Genomic DNA, 23,141 nt, shown 5'->3' on the forward strand with positions numbered 1-23,141 from the left:
CTGTAGAGTTAGTTTAATATGTTTCTTAAAATTACTGGTCAGTAACTGTGACCTCATCTTGCATTCATATGGTGACCTTTGATCTCGTTTTCTAATGCCTTTACTTTTGGTTGTCAGAAATTTAAAAATTATCCAGTCATTTGAAAAACCAGTCATTTTAAAAACCAAAAATGAAATGCTCCCTTCCTGCTTTTTCTCTTGATTTTTTAGAACTCTTGATTCAATTTCTGATGCTAAGTCACCGGAGTGTTGGTTCGAATCCCGGTTGTGACACTTGTGTCCTTGAGCAAGATACTTTACTATAATTGCTTCTCTTCACCCAGGGGTATAAATGGGTACCTGCCAGGGTAGAGGTTGATATTGTGAATGATAAAAGCCTTTGGAGTGCCACGGCAGCTCGGGGCTGTATTATACTCTCTATTGGGAGCTGATAAAGATTAAAAGGATGTTATTGGCCCAATGACCAAGGGACTTATGTAAAGCGCATTGAAACGGTTTATTGTGAAATGTGCTATATAAGAATTTGTTGTTATTATTTTGCTGAGATGTAGAACAAAGAGCCATTCCAAAAGCTTTTTTTTAACCCACGGATTACACCTCTTTGGAATCCATTTCCTGGTGCATGTTTCCCTACATCCTACAATCTAGACTGGTTTAAAGCCATTGGACACTTTCGATAAACAGTATTGTCCAAAGGCCCACACTTCGTGTATCACAACTGATATAACAAATAACAAACCTGTGAAAATTTAGGCTCAATTGGTCATCGGAGTTGGGAGAAAATAACGGGGAAAACCCACCCTTGTTTCCGCACGACTCGCCGTGTCATGACATGTGTTTAAAATAAATCCGTAGTTCTCGACAACGAGAATTTATAATCGTTTTAATGTTTTCTCGAAAAGTAAAGCATTTCATGGAATAATATTTCAAGAGAATTCTTTCACCATTGTGTCAATCCTGTAAATTATTTGTAAATCTGTGAACTTATATTTTTTCTTCTGTTCCGAAAGTGTATAATGGCGTTAAGAGATTCATCAGTTCCTACCTTCAGCTCCCCTGAGTTATTTCTCAAATTTTAAAAATTCTTCTTCCTATAAACTCTTAAACGGGCAATCTTGATGGTCTAGTTGGTAAGACACTGCTCTAGAATTGCAAGGGTCATGGGTTTGAATCCCACCCGAGTAACATGCCTGTGATTTTTTTTCACAGGACTTTGGAGAGTACTGAGTATACAGTGCTAGCACATATCGGTGTAAGGGTAAAACCAAAATTAATATACTTTATCCCCCATGCAAATTTAACATCTATCAAAAGAAATATATATAAATAGATAAAAATTGACCTTGATGTTTGATTTTTCCAGATCCTAACTACTTGGTGGTTGATATACCGAATGAGAACCCCACGTACGGAGATGACTTTTCATTGCTATGTGTTGTACCACAAGGAAGTCCTTATAGTGGTTTAAGACCAATCTGGTTAGATCATCACGGACAACGCATTGCTCCTGGTGTACAAACAGGTAACTACATGTACAACTTTATTCCACTGTCATGTAAACGTATCCGCCTAACTTTTTTTTCCCTGCATGTTGGCTAGTCTGTTAATAGACCGATCCACTAAGCTCCGCCCTATTGCGTATTGACCAATCACAACGCAACGAAGGTCCGACATATAAGGTCCGACATGCGTGCGCGTATCTTGGCGCGCGCGGCAGAGTTGTGCAGAAAGGCATTGGATAGCCCCACGTGTTCTTGCTCACACGTGCGTTGTGGGCGGGGCCTACTGGATTGGTCTGTTACACCCGATAATGTTAATATCATCTATGAAATTTCTATACATTTGATTAGTGTTGAATTATATAGCATTCATCTCTTCATAATTAAATAAAAAATAATGACAACATTTATAGCGCGCTAATTCGGATGTTTCTTAGCGCTTTAACAAGATTGACAAAACAGATGGGTTTTAAGTTGAGATTTAAAGTGTCCAATGAAGGAGCTGCTTGAATGTGGGTGGGTAGCTTGTTCCAAAGTGTTGGAGCTATGACTATGAAAAGGCCGATGGCCATAGCGTGTCAAGGTGCGGGGTCCCGGGGAAAGCTGGAAATGAGCGATTGAAGAAGAGGGAAGGCGTCGGGTAGCTGATGAAAGTGAAGATGAACAAAGGGCTATGTGGTCTTGCAATTTTGTTATTTGTTTTCAACTGTATGCTTAATTGTCATTGTGGACATGGAAAATAAATGTGCATTGAATTGAGTTGAATTGAATGTTCAATCATGCTTTATCTATTAGTTTACCTTTTGGTTGGTTATTGATTAGATTTGACTACATTTGATTATTTCCTCGTCTACAGATGGATTCAATGCCTTCCATTCTGAGCAAGTAACACCACAAAGCACCCGAGTGGTCTTCCGAAGTCTCCAGCAGTCATCATCTGGGATCTATACTTGTGTGGTTGGACCAATCAGATATAGATATGACCTCGTCGTTGAGTGTAAGTTTTACCAAATACAACTCATTCAAACAAACATACGTACAACTGTGTTTCCTTTTATTTTGCTTCATTCTTCGATCAAATTAAAGTTGCATTGTAACATCTTCAGAAGCCGAACTTTAGTGAATGAGATTGACTGCTCAGTGTTGCCGGGTCGTTAATTGCATTTTCTTTGTTATAATGATCAAAAGTCATAAAGAGAAAAATGTGTGTAAGTTTGAAAAAATAAACTAACATCTACAAGTAAATGGTGTTTTTTTTTGGAAACTGAATGTTTCTTTTTGCCAACAATTACTTTGGAGACCACGCTTGAAATCAATAAACTCCACTTACCAGGAGCTCCAAAATATGCAAAAGCAATGGGAGACTTTCTGGGATGATAGGTGGCAGCAGACTTACTGGGTGAATCCATTGTTCTCAGATTATGCGCATGTTCAGAACTACGTTAACAATGGAAACTTACCCGGTAAGTCTGCTGCCACCTATCGTTGGAAAGTCTCCTTTTGTGTCGATCTATACAAACCGCTAATATCCTCAGCTGGCAAAATAATGTTCCAGTGTTTGAGCTTGCTGATTCTTTTAAAAATGTGTTTTTAAAGGCACTGGACACTATTGGTAATTTGCTCAAAATAATTGTTAGGATAAAAACTTACTTGGTAACAAGCAATAGAGAGCCGTTGAAAGTATTAAACATTGTGAGGAACGGCTCCATCTGAAGTAACTTAGTTTTTGAGAAAAAATAATTTCTCACTAAATTATTAAAAGACTTCACGCCTGAAGCCTTTTATTAGGCATCTGAAAGCAATAAGGGTGTTTTTATCTTTCATTGTTCTCATGCAACTTTGATGACCGATTGAGTCCAAATTTCCCCAGGTTTGTTATTTTACATGCATATTGTCGAGATACACCATGTAAGAACACTGGTCTTTGACAATTACCAAAGGTGTCCAGTACTGTAAAAGAATGATGCAGATTTCTCCTTTAGTGGAATACAACAATGAAACTGCATTAAATATGTGTGATGTGATCAAACTCGAACTTGCTCTAAACTAGTCCTTAAAAACTGTGTTAAATAAGATACCATAATAGTTGACAGGGTGTATGTTTGAGTATTAGTTTTATCTAGTGTGTTCAAACTTATTCTTTTCCTATGTTGTGGCCCAATTATAGAATAGGCCTAACTATTGTATTGCCCTGACCAACTGCAGTTAGGCCTGCCCAACTACAAATGTGCCTGCCCAACTACAAATGGGCCTGCCCAACTGCGCGTGGTCCTGCCCAACTGCGGCATTGTCACCGAAGTGTAGCAAACTAGCATTCTACCCATGTTGGTGTATTATGTTGCGCCAACTTGGCTAAATGTTGCAAAAAATAAAGGTTTGTTGTTAACTGGAAGACAAAGATTATATTGGGGGTGGGCTAATGATTTAAGCTTTTAAATGGTTTGGTTGCCTTGTGCGTAAAGCGCTCGCCTCTCACCAAGGTGACCCGGGTTCGATACCTGGCTAGGGCTATATATGAGTTGAGTTGTGCGTTGGTTCTCTGTTGCGACACAAGATTTTTCCACAGAAAATCAGGTTTTCCTCCCTCGAGAAAAATGAAACACTTTCGATCTCTGGCTTTACTCCACGGTCATTGGGTTGATGTGGCTGACTGCCACAGGCGCCCTTGCATGCCTGCGTCACGAACATGTTGAAGCCGCGTCCTTTTGAGTATGGATGAATGATCTCCCAAGTTATTGTTATTATTACTTTTGTTTGATGTCTGTTTTATCCCAGTACCGTCGTGTTACCCACTGTGTAAGAATGATGGAACCTGCTTCAATGGTATTTGTGTCTGCCCTATTGGACTAACTGGAGACATCTGTGACGAAGTCGGTAAGTTGGGTTTTAGACTGTTCATAGTGGTTAATCAGGGCCCAATTTCATAGAGCTGCTCAGCACAAAAAATTTCTCTTCTTGATAAAAAAAACAGGACCAACCAAATTTACACTTGATTTTCAAGATAAGCAAACAAGAGCTGAACACCAGTAGTAAGCGATATGAAACAAATGGAACTTGTATTGACCCCTTGCACGCACACCACACGCGGTGACGGTGCCTTGCTGACCATTTTGGTGGTCAATATGTTTACGACGTGTAAACGCATGCGTCGCCTTAAATGCACACTTCACTGAATAACGCACAGTGACATTGACCACCAAAATGGCGCATCCAAGAATATTCTGATGATGACGTCAGGTGAATTGGGTCAATTTTCATGGTTGGTGGCTAGTCTGATGCTGTACTGTTACTATTATGTTTCTTATGTTACTTGTTGTTATTTGATTTCAGTTGATGGTTTTGTGATAGTACAGACACCTGTAACAACTCCACCTATTGTCTTATTGTTATTCTAGTTAATGTGATTGTTATTTGATTGCAGTTGATGGTTTTGTGATAGTGCAGACACCTGTAACAACGCCACCTATTGTCTTATTGTTATTCTAGTTAATGTGATTGTTATTTGATTGCAGTTGATGGTTTTGTGATAGTGCAGACACCTGTAACAACTCCACCTATTGTCTTATTGTTATTCTAGTTAATGTGATTGTTATTTGATTGCAGTTGATGGTTTTGTGATAGTACAGACACCTGTAACAACGCCACCTATTGTCTTATTGTTATTCTAATTAATGTGATTGTTATTTGATTGCAGTTGATGGTTTTGTGATAGTGCAGACACCTGTAACAACGCCACCTATTGTCTTATTGTTATTCTAGTTAATGTGATTGTTATTTGATTGCAGTTGATGGTTTTGTGATAGTGCAGACACCTGTAACAACGACACCTGTTGTTGGTGATATGATTAAGTTTGTATGTGAAGTGCCAGCATCAAGTCCCTACGGTCAACCTATGTGGCTTAACCCTAGAGGACTACAGATCACACAAATACAAGGTAACTACTAGTCTGTGTAAAGGCACTGGACACTATTGGTAATTTCTCCAATTAGCATAAAAACTTACTCGGTAACGAGCTCGGGACCCTTCCCATGAAATATGCTAATCACTTTCACGCATGCGTACAGACCCTGTTGGTTGGCAAATGCCATAGAGTTGTGCACTAAGCAGACGCGCAATTGCGTTTGCGGTACGCGCCCATTAGCCGTGTACAAAACAGTGCGATGTTCCCTCATTTTGCTATGTGCAATTTACATATTTCATGGGAAGGATCTATTGAGAGGCTGTTGATAGTATAAAAACATTGTGAGAAACGGCTCCCTCTAGAGTAATGTAGTTTTGGAGAAAGAAGTAATTTCTCATTAAAATATTTGAATTGAGTTCGAGACCTCATGCATGAGGTCTCAAAATCAAGCATCTGAATGCACACAACTTTGTGTAACAAGGGTGTTTTTTCTTTCATTATTATCTCGCAACTTCGAAGACCAATTGAGTTCAAATTTTCACAGGTTTTTTATTTTGTGCACATCTTGAGATGCACCAAGTGAGAAGACTGGTCTTTGACAGTTACCAAATGTGTCCAGTGCCTTTTATCTTAATCATCCGTTCCAGCTGGCTAATGGATTGATTCAAAATGGCATGTCGTGGCCGAGTGGATAACAGCACCAAATTCAAGCTCTGGCGTTTCTTAAATTCAAGCTCTGGTGTTTCTTAACGGCTCAAAGTCCCATTTCATGACACTTTGTATCAATATAAGGAAGACACCTAAAGCCATTTGACCCTTTCGGTACAGGGAAAAAAAAAAGTTCACAGATTTACAAATAACTTACAGGGTTTACAGAAGGTAGTGGTGAAATACTTCTCTTGAAATATGATTCCATGAAATGCTTTACTTTTTGAGAAAACAGTAAAACAATATCAATTCTCGTTAACGAGAATTATGAACTTATTTTAAACACATGTCATGACACGGCGAAACGCGCGGATACAAGGGTGGGTTTTCCCGTTTTTATCTCCCGACTCCGATGACCGATTAAGCCCAAATTTTCACAGGTTTGTTATTTGATATAGAAGTTGTGATACACGACAATACTGTTTACCGAAAGGGTCCAATGGCTTTAACCATTATTGCTCTGTCCTTCAGATGGGACATAAAGCCGTAGGTCTTGTGTGTTATTCAATGCATGTGAAAGAACCTAGTGCACTTATTGTAAAAAGACTAGAAGGGGCTCGCCCCAGGTGTTTCTGGTTTGATTGGCTACATAGAGCCCGACAGCACCTTGTAAACCATTACATGGTGCTCTGTAAAGGAATAGGTCTACTCTTCAACACCTAGCTCCACCTACCTTGCAGGAAAAATACTGAGTGCTTTGAGTCGCCCATCGGGACTAGATAAAATGATATATAATAACTGCATTTTGTTACTGTTAGTGTCCAGACCACACTAGAACTAATGATAATAATATCGAAGTCTTATAAAGGGCACGTATCTACCACACAATGTACTCAAGGCATTGAGTATATACAAAATTTCAGAAAGATAGGTTATTGCAATTATGAATTCTGAGACCCAATTATGTAGCACCTTATACGGGCTTCAAAAGTGCTATGACGCATACAGCAGCCACAACCAGGAACACCAGGCTGAACCCTTTTTCTTTTCGACAAGTGCACTGGGTTCTTTTACATGCGTTACACAACACACAGGACTAACGGCTTTACGTCCCATCCGAAGGACGAAGCAATAGTTATGTGCCTTGCTTAAGGATACAAATGTCACGGCTAGGGATTCGAACCCTCACTCTGCTGATTATGTAGAAACACTCTGCTGATTAGAGTTTGAATTCGGTGCTCTGAAACGCACAGCCTTGACACTTCCACTTAAAGACAGTGGACACTATTGGTAATTGTCAAAGACTAGCCTTCACAGTTGGTGTATCTCAACATATGCATAAAATAACAAACCTGTTAAAATTTGAGCTCAAACGGTCATCGAACTTGCTTGTCTCACAAAGTTCTGTGCGTTTAGATGGTTGATTTCGAGACCTCAAGTTCTAAACCTGAGGTCTTGAAATCAAATTCATGGAAAATTACTTCTTTCTTGAAAACTACGTCACTTCAGAGAGAGCCGTTTCTCACAATGTTTTATACCATCAACCTCTCCCCATTACTCGTTACCAAGTAAGGTTTTATGCTAATAATTATTTAGAGTGGTTACCAATAGTGTCCACTGCCTTTAAACTAAGCTAATAGAGTGAACATTGTGGTACACATTATCTATGTTTTTGTTTGATGCTTGATAATATTGTGGTTTTTTTTTTCGTTTAGGTGAAAGAGACAACATGGGTACAGAGATTGTATCTCCGTTCGCAACTGGTCTTATGTTTAGAGACGTTCGACTTGAAGATGCAGGAACTTACGTCTGTAAAGTTGGACCAGTCAGACAAGACTTCAATGTGACTGTACAAGGTATGGGATGTCTTCGATCATTATTCACAACGGAAACAAAAGTTAAACACCCTCGGTTCTCCAGAAGACGATCAGAGCATACTGATCGAAACGTCGAGTTAATTCAACGGTTCTTTTCAGAACCACCCCAAACTCTTCTATATACCCTCGGTTCAGGGAGATCATGACCCATTTTTATGGCTCTGCTTACCGACAAATTCTGCCCTTACGATCACCTTTCTCCGCTTACGGGCAAGCGCCAAATTTCTGCGCTAGCTTTGCAGGATGCAGAATGCCTAGTAACATCGAGTACGCACGCACAAAAGCCAAAATACCCTGCTAACCCATGAAATACGGAAAACGGAAATTAGGGAAAAAATTACCATTGAGTCCCATTGATACTTTGATAAATTCACACCAATACCATTGAATCCCATTCAAATTTTCAATGGTAATTTTTTCCTTGTTGACCTTAGCACATAATTCCCTGCTTCCGCAAACGCCGATTCTTTGCTTACGGTATCCATGAAATTGGGCCCAGTTGTCGAACTTCTGTTTTTAAAGCTGTGACTGTAAGTGTTTGAAATGTCAGAAAAGTTATCTTATTGTTTTCATGCTTCGAAGATGTTTGGTGTACATGTATACTCAAATAGAACAAGTTACTTCAGACATTTAATTTGATTTATTTTGTAGATATTCCATGTGAGCCGCCATGTCAGAATGGAGGTACATGTATCAGCGGACTGTGCCAATGTGCAGATACTTACACTGGACCGAGATGCAATATACCAGGTAAGTTAGCACTAGAGTAATGTAGTACCAAGGGGTCCTTGTTCGCCATGTAGCCAAGCGCAGACAGAAAACAAACAAGCTCAAGCTCCGTTCAATATGAAACACACTGATTTATATATTTCTCGAGAACAAAACTTGTTCAATGCTCACTCACTGAACTCAGCATTTGGGTCTGTCTAACACAACTCAATACATTGCTAGAAAGGGCGCCAAAACAGCGCATCCAGTCAGTGCACCTGGGTAAACTCTTATCATTATACACTATGTTTTACAATGTTATACATCAGCAAATGCTACTGGACAGTTCACACAAAGTTCAGGCCAGCTGCCTTGGGAGCTTTGTCCTTCCATGAACCGTCCGGGCCACTCCAACGTACCAGCAGGGCTTTCTTCCAATGCACATACATTTAGTGTACAGTTTGAGTTCTATACAGTAGCGTAGACTTAGCTTTTCAGGTTCATACATGTACAGTTGACAAGAAGACAAGGATATTCTTTCTTGTGGTTTCTGAGCGTCTGACGAGGGCTTTTATTGACACTATGCAACTCCTGACGTTACAATCATCAAGCGTTTGAGGAGATGCATCCCTGGCTACGGGAATGGGCTTCGCCATTACAATACTAACATATGGCTGTTACGTAGCGCCATTTCATTGAGACCATTGCACATTAGGAAACAGACAATAACAATGCAAGTAATACAACAAATAAAGGAATGACAACTTTGACCAATCAACTGTGGGAAAAGATATTTTTAAGTGCTTCCCCGAAAAGATTTTTTCAAAACCAAATTCATTAATTGTTCCTATTGACCAGTTGCTTGGAATTGTGTTCATAAAAGCACTCTCTCATCTAATATGGCAAAGTTTTGTTATTTCAGACAATGAAACGTTTTTCTCTGTGCTTTACCTAATCTTTCATTCGTTTCTATTTTTCCTTTTGTTAGTTGGTGTATATTTAACGATCCGTCGACCACCGAAGCAGATCTTTGATGTTGGGGATGATGTAGAGTTGACGTGTAATGTTTCTGATAATAGTCCGTTTGAAAATCCAGAATGGTTGGATCAGTTTGATGCCAAGATCGAAGAAGGTACATTTACATATTCAAATTATTTACTACTCAATCGATCATAGTACATTTTTTTAATGTTGCAAAAATCACAGCAATTCAAAATTAATAATACAAAATGCTACAATATCTTCAGAATTATAGTACAATGTACATTTTATAAAAGTGATAACAAAATGCACTTTAGACCCATTGGACACTTTCGGTAAACAGTATTGTCCAAGGCCCACACTTCGTGTATCACACTTTATAAAGAATTAACAAACCTGTGAAAATTTAGGCTCAATCGGTCATCAGAGTCGGGAGAAAATAACGAGAAAACCCTGCCTTGTTTTCGCATGTTTCGCCGTGTCATGACATGTGTGTAAAATAAGTCCGTAATTCTCGCTATCGAGAATTTATATTGTTTTAGTGTTTTTTCTCAAAAAGTAAAGCATTTTATTAAATAATATTTCAAAAGAAGTCTTTCACCATTATCTTCTGTAAACCCTGTAAATTATTTGTAAATCTGTGAACCTTTTTTTTTTATGTACCGTAAGTGTATAGGGCTTTTTAAAAAGGCTTTTTAAAAAAAAGGCAACAGTGGGAACGATCAAGGTGATGTACACCAGTGAACAAATACGCATGGCTAAGAATGTGCGCTTGGTATAACGTGTAGCACTTATCCTTGCCAATGGTACATGTGTTTTTGTATCACATCAAGTGATTGGTTCTCGACCAATCAAACTTTACAATTTGTTACCGATTTATAACAATCAGAATTGGTGCATGTCACATGGTACTTTGGGTTGTAAATTTGTTCCAGTAACCCAGGTCTAAATTCCAGTTGAACCTAGTTAAACTGGGTTTAACTGGAACTAGTTGAAACCAGTTGATAAACTAGTTAAACACAGTTAAAACCAGTTGGTTTAATATGGAAAATGGACAGAGACCAACTGGTTTATAATTTTAACCTAGTTGAACACAGTTAAACCTAGTCCAAACCAGTTGGTTAATATGGAAAATGGACGAGTTTGGTCACTATCCAGTTGAACCAGTTGACCCCAGTTAACTAGGTTCAACTGGAATTTTGACCTGGGAAGCATTCTTTTGTTTTGGTTAGCTACTTTTTCTGCTTGAGCAGGTCGACAAAATGTGGCCCTGCTGATCAGAAACACAAAAGCTTGAGTTTTGACACGACATGTTGTATATGTTGAAATCATTTAAAATTTTGATAAACTTCATTCTGTTAAAATTTTGATGAACCTCATTCATGGTTATCCATTCAACTCATTAATATGACGAGCTAGATTCCGATTAAACATTAATTCTTTGTGATTTGTTTGATTAGGAGTCTTGAACGAAGTAATTGGTACCCGCAACGTCAACCAGTTTACCACCCAGTTGATCATCCATAACATACAGCTGAATGACCGCGGTGACTACACATGTATGGTTGGTCCGATACGTCAGACTGTTACACTGTTTGTGCAGGGAGAAGGTAAGACAAGCACATTGCCTCTAGGTTTACAGTGGAAAGGTTTATTGACTATTGAATGTATTTAGTGTTATTCATGATTCATAAATACCTCAGACAGTTTCACTATTCCTATTGGTGGAGAGCGCGTCACGTGGGTGTGTATAAACCTTTGTTTATGACTGGTATTAAAAAAGTGTTAATTCATGGGCATGACACGCGACCTTGTACCTGTTCTTATAAGCACTTTCTTCATTCATATTGGTCAAGAGCAACGGTTGAAATAGTTGTGCCACATCACACGATACGGGCAACGCGCACAGCTTTCCCTTATAAGGAGTTGTTTACCTGAGGGCGGCGGAGGGCTTTACCATTTCATAGCTGAAGGGGTGTTATGTTGAAAGAAATCAAATAACAATGATAAGTTTTGCATTTATTTTACTTTTTGACCAAAAGGGAAGATTTTGTTGACCGAAAAGGTATTTATGAATGGGAATCAAAGTGTGCTGCATCGGTTTTCAACTAGTGGTTTAAACCCGCCGAGGCTTGGTTCTTTATATTTAACCTCGACTTCTTCTCGGTAAAATTATCAAGAACCAGGCCTTGTTGGGATTAAACCACTAGTTGAAAACCTCTTCACCACACAATGATTCCCTTATTAAAGACACTGGACACTATTGGTAATATTGTCAAAGACCAGTCTTCTCACTTGGTGTATCTCAACATATGCATAAAATAACAAACCTGTGAAAATTTGAAAACCTCTTCACCACACAATGATTCCCTTATTAAAGACACTGGACACTATTGGTAATATTGTCAAAGACCAGTCTTCTCACTTGGTGTATCTCAACATATGCATAAAATAACAAACCTGTGAAAATTTGAGCTCAATCGGTCGTCGAAGTTTGGAGAGAATAATGAAAGAAAAACCGCTCTGTGGCACAAGTTGTGTGCTTTCAGATGCTTGACTTCGAGACCTCAAAATCTAATTCTGAGGTCTCAAAATCAAATTCAAGTATTTTAGTTAGAAATTACTTCTTTCTCAAAAACTGCATTACTTCAGAGGGAGCTGTTTCTCACAATGTTTTATACTATCAACCTCTCCCCATTACTCGTTACCAAGTAAGGTTCTATGCTAATAACTATTTTGAGTAATTACCACCAGTGTCCACTGCCTTTAACAGATGCCTTGATTTTTAAATGTCGCAGGAAATCATCTCATTGCCTATAGTCTTACAGGGATGAGAAACGTCACACTCTTACTTTAGACTTTTTAAAGATGAGATGTCAGATTTTTTGCCGGTTTGACCAAAAAATTTTGATTTAAAATTCTGATTTAAAGGTACATATATTTTGATGGGGGTCGAGAAAGTTACAAGCTTTCATTTGAGCCATTGCTCCAAAAAGTCCACCAGTTGTTAGTAGCAGTGAAACAAAGTGCTCAAAATTAGTTTTTGTCAGGATCCCGACAATATATAACGTGACCAATTCTTATGTGTTTTATAAGAAACGTTTGAAATTTTTGTCATGTTTCCTGACTGTAAACTTTTTTTCCCTAGAGGGGGTGATACTCTTTGAAATACCATTCACTCAAAAAAATATATTTTTTAATGTTTGGGGCCAAAAATCTGACATACATGCAGCATCTTTAAGTCAGCCTAGTGAAGAAAATCAGCCATAAGTTGTATCAACATTTTTTAAATTTTAATTCTGCTCTTTGGTCTACTACTGTAGTGCCAAAGACACCACAATAATATGAAATCTAAGCCTCAGTGGGTTACGAATTTGCGGGAAGGCGATCATTTTGTGTACAATTTTGATCCTAGTTTTATTTTTTTCAGCAATGACTCTCACCCTTGGTCGTACTGCACTTGAATAGACAACTTTTGTACTTGATGTCTTTCAGGCTGGCAATAGAAACAATTTCCATAAAAATGTATCAAGTTAAGAGACGTTAGACGTACATGTACATTAATAGGGTGATGAATTCAAGCTTATTTCCAGTAGTGTATATTATAGACCATCTTGTCTGACATTGTTGTGTGTGTTTATTTGTAGAATCAAGATGTGTTCTGGCGTGTATGAATGGAGGCACATGTGTGAACCAGTTCTGCCAATGTCCACCAAGGGCAATGTGGCTTCCATGTAACCAGGCCTTGTATATTATAGACCATCTTGTCTGATATTGTTGTGTATGTTTATTTGTAGAATCAAGATGTGTTCTGGCGTGTATGAACGGAGGCACATGTGGTGTGAACCAGGGGCCCATTTCATAGAGCTGCTAAGCACAAAATTTTGCTTAGCATGAAGTTTCTTCCTTAATAAAAACAGAATTACCAACCAAATTTCCCCGTGATTTTCAGGATGAGCAAACAACAGTTGAATACCAGTAACAAGCAATATGCAACAAGTGGAAATTTGGTTGGTAATCCTGTTTTTATCAAGGAAGAACTTTCCTGCTAAGCAAATTTTTGTGCTTAGCAGCGCTATGAAACTGGGCCCTGTTCTGCCAATGTCCAGCAGGGGCAATTGGGGCCATGGTCTCTGTGGCTACCATGTAACCAGGCCTTGTATATTATACATGTAGGCCGTCTTTTCTGATATTGTTGTGTGTGTTTATTTGTAGAATCAAGATGTGTTCTGGCGTGTATGAAAACCGGCGCATGTGTGAACCAGTTCTGCCAATGTCCACCAGGGGCAATGTGGCTTCCATGTAACCAGGCCTTGTATATTATAGACCATCTTGTCTGACATTGTTGTGTATGTTTCTTTGTAGAATCAAGATGTGTTCTGGCCTGTATGAATGGAGGCACATGTGTGAACCAGATCTGCCAATGTCCACCAGAATGGTATGGATCAGAATGCCAAACACCAGGTTAGTAAGAACAATATGATGAATATTATTTGGTTTACTCTAACGTTGATGTGTGTTAAAATGTTCTTTTTGTAGGTCAAAAAACACAATGTCCACAGATTTACATTAAACTCACACAGTTTGAAGCTTCCCTGAAAATATTAATTGCTGAGGTGTTGTAGTTTTTGAGAAATGAGTAAAACAATGTAATGATAACAATTTTCTTCTCAGTGATCATGAGATAAAAATTATTTTAGCATATAAAAAGATATTTTCATGACATTGTTTTACTCATTTTTCAAAAACTACAGCAACTCAGCAACAAATATATTAAGGTACGCTTTCTTCTATCATTATCGTCAAACGGTGTAAGTTTAATGTAAATCTGCGGACATTGTGTTTTGTGTTACAAAAAGTACCCAAATCCTTTAATAGCACTGTATACCCAGTTCTTTCCCGAACTCTGGGAACAAAATCACGAGCAATAGGATTGCCAATCTAGAGTAGATTAAAACTTACCAAATTTTGAAAAGATGAAATAAGTAAATCCATATTATATATTTTAAACTAAATAAAACTAGAATAAAGAATATATTGTTCTGTCTTGTTCTCTCCCGTAGTCGATGGCTTCATTCAGATAGTCCAGCCTCAAGGTCAAGTGGTTGGTGTAGGGATGGATATAGCATTACTATGTCAAGTAGTACAAGGAGATCATTTTGTCATCAATCCTGAATGGCAGTACAACTCTAGGAAAATCTTACCAGCGATGCCAGGTAGGCACTGAGAAACATAAACCCTAAAGCCGCCCTCAGGTCGATCTACGATTTTCTTGCGCCTGCAACAAGTTGTCGGCAACACACAGACAAAATATGCTCATGTCACAACAACTGAGAAATCGTGCGCCTGCGATTGGTTTCCGACTGTTTTTTGTTGAGGCAAGGTCGACCTGAGCCTGAGGCCGGCTTAACACTGTATAACTCTAGGAAAGTTTCGCATGCGATGCCATCAGGTAGGCACTAAGAAATAAAAACCTCAAAGGAGATCATTTTCACACCGGAATAGCTTAAATGATTCTCTTAAATCCTCACCCTCTCTATCTGTGTTTGTTAAAAGCCTAAGAACTCAGACTCTTATTCATAAACTAATAAGGTGTAACTTGTAAGTTATGTTGGCCTTGTCTCATATTTTTTTGTCTTGTCTGCTTCCGTTGTCCTTTGTCCTGTTACGGTTCCTTGGTTGTATGATTGTTTGTCCATAGGTAAGGGTATAAAAGCATTCTGCTTCACCTTACACCTAAATGGTGTCATTTATCTGCCGATTACTATTGTATCACTGTGCACAAAATATGTTTCATATGTCATGTTACTGTTATTACTTGGGTAATTTCAACATATTATGTGCTTTATTGTAATGAATAACAGCATTGAAATAAATGTTACTAATAAAAAAATATAAAAATAAACACTGTTTAACTATAGGACAGTCTTACCAGCAATGCCAGGTAGGTACTTAGAAATAAAAACCTTAAAGGCATCTTGAACAACGGTTTTTTTGTGCTTTTTTTTTTTCTCGTTTTTTTTTTTCTTCTTAAACTTTTTGGTTTTACCCTTACACCGATATGTGTTAGCTCTGTATACAACAATAACTCTAGGAAAGTCTTACCAACAACGCCAGGTGGGCACTAAGAAGTAAAACTCTAAAAGCAGACGGCCTTAAAGGCACCTTCAATAAACATTTTTTTTTCCTTTTCTTTCTTCTATTTTTTTCTTCTTCAAATGTTTGGTTTTGCCCTTACACTGATTTGTATTTGTGTTAGCACCGTATACAAAGTATTTTCCTGATTTCTGTGAAGAAAAAAAAACATCACAGGTATATTACTTGGGTGGGATTCAAACCCACATTTGCGATTCTATAGAGTCTTACCAATTAGACCACTGAGATTGCCTGGTAGCAAGAGGATGGTAGCTGGACTTTTAACACAATCAAGAGACATACAAATTTCGCTGAAGACGAGCAGAGTATGCTGTTCGAAACGTTGAGACCAAAGAGCCACCACTCCTTCAAAAGAGATTTTACACAGGGTTGTACCCGCAAGTTTACTATTCATGTTTATATTTATTGACACCTTGCACGCGCATCACACGCTGCGGCCAATGCCACGCTCACCATGTTGGTGGGCAGTTAGTTAGGTTTACGTGTATGAACGCCGCGGTGCCTAAAATGCACACTGTACTGCATAAACCCGCAGCATAGAGTTACAGGTGTTTATAGTGAAATTGCCCACCAGTATGGCGCATTCAAGATTTTTCTGCTGATGACGTCAGGGTCAAAACATGTAGTTACTCTTTATTCTCCAAACCAAGCTTCAAACACCAATTCTACCTATTCCCATTACAATTCTATTTTTCCTTTCAGATGTTTAATTGTTTTGTTGATTCTTGTTCATTTTTAAGGTCAGAGAAATCGAGTGCTCGTCGAGAAAATCTCACCGTTGGAAACTCAGCTGATTATTCGTGATTTGACCTTGGATGACCTCGGTGTTTACTACTGCTTTGCGAGACCACTCTCTGCTTCGATTGAAGTCTCCGTTTCAGGTCTGTTGATATTATTGTGTATTCATTTTGCATACTAAGAATAATAACAATAATAATTATTATGTAATTATATAGCGCACTTTCCATGTACATGTTCAAATGCGCTTTACAGTAATATTGTTAACACAATGGGTGAGTCTTGAGCAGTGTTTTGAACATATTGACTGATTGTTGATTACGGAGAGATTTTGGGAGTTCATTCCATCGCTTGGGAGCGGCAGTAGTGAAGGCTCTATCCCCAAGTGTGGGTAGCATCTTGGGAGATGGGTGGTTCAGCGTGATGCCCTGAGAGGAGTGATGAAGGGAGTAGCGGGATGATTGCATGAGAGTTTTAAGTTCAGATAGGTAGTTAAATACAGTGGACACTATTGGTAATTGTCAAAGACCAGTCTTTTCACTTTGTGTATCTCAACATATGCATAAAATAACAAACCTGTGAAAATTTGAGCTCAATTGGTTGTCGAAGTTGCGAGATAATAATGAAAGAAAAAACACCATTGTCACACAAAGTTGTGTGCTTTCAGATGCTTGATTTCGAAAATCTAATTCTGAGGTCTCAAAATCAAATTCGTGGAAAATTACTTCTTTCTCGAAAACTACGTTACTTCAGAGGGAGCTCACAATGTTTTATACTAACAATAGCTGTCCATTACTCGTTACCAAGTAAGTTTTTATGCTAAAAATTGCTTTGAGTAATTACCAATAGTGTCCACTGCCTTTAATTCAAGGAAATAAACTTGAGTCTATATGTTGTATGATATTAATGAAGGATTGCATTCGATCATACTAAACTAATTTTCTTGTTTTTGTTGACAGTTTGTGATCCACCTTGTTTGAACGGTGGAAACTGTGTCTCCGGACGATGTGTTTGTTTGGAAGGACTAACGGGTCCACTCTGTGAAATACCAGGTCAGTTCAACACAACATGCAGACTTGTAAAAAGACTACATATAATCTTTACATACAAACTTGTCAAAAGACTACAGTTAGTCCTCTTAAGTAACAGACTAACAAGACTATAAATACTCTTCTTTACAAACAGACTTGGAATGAGACTACAAATAATCTAAACATACAGACTTGTCTCAAGACTACAATTAATCCTCTTAACATGGCGTGTCCTCTTGTGGCGTGTCATGGCCGAACGGTTAAGAGCACTGGATTCAAGCTCTGGTGTTTGATCAGCAGGGTGTGGGTTCAAATCCCGGTTGTGACACTTGCTACGTAAAATTTGGTACTGCTTTCTGCTCTACCGGCCAGGCTTCGGACTGATGATACACAAGCCTTACATCCGTATGGACTGTAAAAGGGATAACCCTGTTTCACCTCTAGGAGTAGGTGGCAACGGCCTCTGGAAAAAAATAGTTGTAGGCCACACCTTGAAGTGGCCTTTCGGCCGTGTGTGTCCGGCGACTTGCATTAACAAAAATTAAGAGTAAAATTTAAAAAACATACAGACTGGTAACGAGACTGCAAATCATCTTATAATAATAATAATAACCGTATTTATAACGCGCCTTTTGCCAAAGGATACTAAGCGCCAGGTATTATTACTGCAAGGGGTGGGGCGAATTTTGAGATGTAAGACCTAATCCTTAGCACCATGTAATGGTTAACAAGGTGCTGTGGCGCAATATGCTGCCAATCCAGCCAGGAACACCCGGGCGAACCCCTTCTCTTTTCGATAAGTGCACTGGGTTCTTTTACATGCGTTTACACAACACATGGGACCAACGACTTTACGTCCCATCCGAAGGACGAAGCAATGGTTATGTGTTTTGCTTAAGGACACAAGTGTCACGGCTGAGGATTCAAACCCTGATCAGAAATACCAGAGTTTGAATTCGGTGCTCTAAACCACTCGGCCACGACACTCCCATGACACACTTCTTAACATACAGACTTGTCACAAGACTACAATTAGTCCTCTTAATAACTAACAGACTAACAAGACTTCAAATAATCTTTACACAATGCCATGTCGTAATTTACAGCCAACCAGTTCCAGGCAATCTCCAAGAAGAGAATCCATTCACATTTGAATGTTCACATATTATTGTTGGGGATCGTAAGACATTGTTTGACAAATTACTCGTGAGCTACCAAAGTGGTCCTGTAGCATGCACTGCAGTCGGTTACCTCCGAGTTGCCTGTTAAAGTTGTCTTGTGTGACAAACCCTTGAGACTTGGTTCATGGTTAAAGCCACTACCCTGTGAGTTCATTATGAATTTGAGGTATTGAGAAGATAACTTTGTGTTTTTATACTTCAGTTGAAGGCTTTATTGAATCAACTAACTTTGTAAATAAGGGAATAAAAGGGTAGCGACGACTTCTTCAACGGCCGTTTAAAACCGGCAGGGTTGTTGCTGTGTGATAAGAAGGCAAGGGCCTTTATCGCACGGCAAGGACCCTGCGAGGTTTTAAGCGGTCGTTTAAGAATGAGTCACTACACTTTTATTCCCATTCATAAATGCCCTTTTGTTAAAAATATACAATTATAGACACTTTGACAATCGAAAATTTGAGGTTTGAAATATTTTTTTAAAAAGGTTTGTGATGAATCTGTTTGATGTGCGCGGGTTGTGTGTATGCATGCATGCTTAGAAATAGATTACGCGCTGTTACTAGTAGCTTTGAATTGCCTCAAAAGAGATTTTACACATGGCTCTACCCTCTACCAAACTTACTATTCATATTTATATTTATATTTATAACTAAGTTTGTGTTTGTATTTTAGTTGAAGGTTTTTTTGAAAAAACTATCTTTGTGTTTCAGTTGAAGGCTTCATCGTGATTGACGTTCCAGAAGGACAAATACCAACCCTAGGCAGTCGAGTCATCTTTACATGTGAAGTACCGGAAAACAATGCATACGGGGCACCAGTTTGGATCACAGCACAAGGGCGCTCAATTCAATCAGCAGGACCAAGTAAAGCCTGGTTCATACTTCCTGCGAATGTGAATGCGATACTAATGTTGACGTCACAAAGTCGCAACAAATAATTCTTGCGAATATCGCAGCGAAAACAGAGTTGTGACATCAAATTTCATGTCAAATTTGCATCGCATTCGCAGGAAGTATGAACCGGGCTTAATAATTATAACAATAATATAAATTACAACAGTGGCTTCTTACCATCACTAAGTGACACTCAATATCACTTTTAACTTACAGCATTTTTCTGCAAGGTATGTGGTCTCATTTGAATCATGAGATTTACTCCTTTTAAACAGCAATGGTTAACAAGAAGCTGTGGCGCAATTTTCTGCCAATCAAACCAGGAACATCGGGGCAAGTCACTGTGGTAATGTGGTTAGACTGCAGGACTTGCACTCACAAGGTTGTGGGTTCGAATCTCCAGCTAACCACTGATATCACAATGACTAGAATAAATATTGTTGTCTAGTTACTGAACCACAATTTCTTGATTTGTGCCATTGATCATAATCATAGACGTTAAACCAATGTTTGTATGTGAGAGATTGGCTGTTGCCAGCTTGGTGTTTATATACCCTTGTGGGAGTTTGCCGAGTTCCCTTGATGGGAAGGTCATTTAAACTAACAAACAAACAAACAAACCCCTTCTCTTTTCGAAAGTGCACTAGGTTCTTTACGTGCGTTACACAACACACGGGACCAACGGCTTTACGTCACATAAGACTTCCGGAGGGTTAAGTTGTTTGTTTCTTTGTATATTGTAAAGCGCTCCGTTCTTTGTGGGGCGCTATATAAATGCTTTCATTATTATATTATTATTACAACAGACAAAGGGATAAACACATAGAAAAAATCTGTTTGAAATAAAAAGTCTTTTAATTTTAATTTGCCATCATTTATCTCCATGTTTGGTATAAATAATTAGCGTCAACATCCTTAATTGATAATTGATCAACTAGTAATAAGTCAATAATGTCATAATCAATAGTCACTAATCGCTATGTAATTGATACTCCTATAGATTCCGTTGCCCATGTCAGCTCTCGTCCAGTCAACTCCTACAGTACTTCTCTAATCATCAATGATTTGCAGATAGAAGATCTAGCCAGTTATACTTGTATAGTTGGTCCAGTCAGACACACTCTCATATTACAGCTTCCAGGTTAGTATGTCCATTCTTAAGATTGTCTTAAAGACGCTGGACACTATTGGTAATTGTATAAGACCAGTCTTCTCATCACTTGGTGTATCTCAACATGTGGATAATTGAAATGACAAACCTGTGAAAATTTGAGCTCAATTGGTCGTCGAAGTTGCAAGAGAATAATGGAAGAAAAAAAACACCCTCGTGTGCTTTCAGATGCTTGAATTCGAGACCCCAAAATCTAATTCTGAGGTCTCGAAATCAAATACAAATATTTCAGTGAGGAATTACTTTTTTTCTAAAAACACTTTGTTACTACAGAATGTTTGATACTATCAACAGCTCTCCCGATGAAGTCTAGAGCAAGCTAGTCAAAACGTTGAGACCAATTCCGCGGTAGTGTAGTTTATTACGATCCCATAAGCTAAAGTAGTAGTCCCAGCCAATTTTCTATACCTTCCGCCCGGGTAATAGTTTAAAAGCAGGACGGTTCTTTTCAGAACTGAGAAGTCTCCCGAACATCCGATAAATGTACTCCGCCGCGGTAGTAGAATAAAGAACGACAGTTCTCTAAGAAAAAACTCTACCTGGCAAGTAGATACACACATGGTGTTACCGCAAACCAAATAGTGTTGTCATCAGCAGAGTGTGGTTTCGAGTCCCGGCGATGACACTTGTGCTTTTAAGCAAGGCGCTTAAAGGCAGTGGACACTATTGGTAATTACTCAAAATAATTTTTAGCATAAAACCTTTCTTGGTGACGAGTAATGGGGAGAGGTTGATGGTATAAAACATTGTGAGAAACGGCTCCCTCTCAAGTGCCATAGTTTTGGAGAAAGAATTAATTTTCCACGAATTTGATTCGAGACCTCAGATTTAGAACTTGAGGTCTCGAAATCAACCATCTAAACACACACAACTGCGTGTGACAAGGTTTTTTTTCTTTCATTATTATCTCGTAAATTTGATGTCCGATTGAGCTCAAATTTTATGCATATGTTGAGATACACCAACTGTGAAGGCTAGTCTTTGACAGTTACCAATAGTGTCCATTGCCTTTGACCATAATTGCTTCATCACACATGTTGGGAAGGAAGTTCATTCTGCTCTAGTAGCCAGGCTCCTAGTGGATGATACCCATGTCTGCATCCTTATGGACTGTGAAGCGGATAACCCTGTTTCAGCCCTAGGAGTTGGTGGCAACATGCCCTTGGTCAGAGTTAAGTGTAACCCTCACCTGGAAGTGGCCGTCAATGATCTCTCATTTAAAAAAAAATATTTTTTTATTATAGGAATTCCTAATATTTCCTTTGATTTTGATTGCAGTTGATAATTGTACACCACCCTGTCTGAATGGTGCACTGTGTGTGGACGGTGGATGCGAATGCCCAGTTGGTCTGATTGGAGCACAGTGTGAGCTGATAGGTGAGTTGGGTTAGAAGGGTACAATCGGGCTAAGCTGGGTTTTGATCTTTGAGTGCCCAGTTGGTCCAATTGGAGCACAGTATGAGGTGATAGGTAAGTTGGGTTAAAAAAGGGTACAATCGGGCTAAGCTGGGTGTTGATCTTTGAGTTCCCAGTTGGTCTGATTGGAGCACAGTGTGAGCTGATAGGCGAGTTGGATTAAAAAAGTACAATCGGGCTAAGCTGGGTGTTGATCTTTGAGTTCCCAGTTGGTCTGATTGGAGCACAATATGAGGTGATAGGTGAGTTGGATTTAAAAAGGGTACAATCGGGCTAAGCTGGGTGTTGATCTTTGAGTTCCCAGTTGGTCTGATTGGAGCACAGTGTGAGCTGATAGGTGAGTTGGATTAAAAAAGTACAATCGGGCTAAGCTGGGTGTTGATCTTTGAGTTCCCAGTTGGTCCAATTGGAGCACAATATGAGGTGATAGGTAAGTTGGGTTAAAAAGGGTACATTTGGGCTAAAAGCTGGGTGTTGATCTATGTTTAAAGTGTGGGCTAGTGATGACAACATCAATTAAACCTGAACTTTTTTTTCTTCTTACCCCTTTAGATTATGGTTTCATAAATGTAAGCCCACCAGATGGTCAGGTTCCTGTTGTCGGCATGAATGTCACGTTCCAATGTCTGGTACCCAATAACACGGTCTATGATAATCCTGTGTGGTTACTGCCGGATAGAGGAGAGATACCATTGAAAGATGAAGGTAGGTCAAAGGTCATGTAGGACCTTATATGGTTTTTAACTTGAAGCCAATGATCTCACATATTCCTTCCATTTGAATACTAGTCTGGATTCTAAAAACTTGCAGAAACATGCTACAATTTCTTCATCATTTTACAAACACAAAGTCAACAAGTTTGTTCTTTGCTTTCAATGTAAAAGACAACTACAAAATATTACCTGTTAACTACTATGTCAAAACATTCATTAAGACCTTCCCT

General features: G+C 38.8%; 1 protein-coding gene across 1 annotated transcript in view; it reads left to right on the top strand.

The window, feature by feature from the left end:
- LOC139951513 (uncharacterized) overlaps window positions 1-23,141 on the top strand; it is a 357,017-nt gene that overhangs the window by 241,381 nt on the left and 92,495 nt on the right. The window contains exons 136-151 of the mRNA XM_071950443.1: window positions 1,364-1,522; window positions 2,356-2,496; window positions 4,275-4,373; window positions 5,285-5,434; window positions 7,765-7,905; window positions 8,578-8,676; window positions 9,623-9,766; window positions 11,076-11,225; window positions 13,981-14,079; window positions 14,679-14,831; window positions 16,512-16,652; window positions 17,469-17,561; window positions 19,429-19,581; window positions 20,612-20,752; window positions 22,061-22,159; window positions 22,751-22,903. Of these exons, the coding sequence (XP_071806544.1) occupies window positions 1,364-1,522; window positions 2,356-2,496; window positions 4,275-4,373; window positions 5,285-5,434; window positions 7,765-7,905; window positions 8,578-8,676; window positions 9,623-9,766; window positions 11,076-11,225; window positions 13,981-14,079; window positions 14,679-14,831; window positions 16,512-16,652; window positions 17,469-17,561; window positions 19,429-19,581; window positions 20,612-20,752; window positions 22,061-22,159; window positions 22,751-22,903 (2,115 nt within the window). The remainder of the gene's footprint in view (window positions 1-1,363; window positions 1,523-2,355; window positions 2,497-4,274; window positions 4,374-5,284; window positions 5,435-7,764; window positions 7,906-8,577; window positions 8,677-9,622; window positions 9,767-11,075; window positions 11,226-13,980; window positions 14,080-14,678; window positions 14,832-16,511; window positions 16,653-17,468; window positions 17,562-19,428; window positions 19,582-20,611; window positions 20,753-22,060; window positions 22,160-22,750; window positions 22,904-23,141) is intronic.

This window comes from Asterias amurensis, chromosome 19, assembly GCF_032118995.1.
Source record: "Asterias amurensis chromosome 19, ASM3211899v1".
NCBI lineage: Eukaryota > Metazoa > Echinodermata > Asteroidea > Forcipulatida > Asteriidae > Asterias > Asterias amurensis.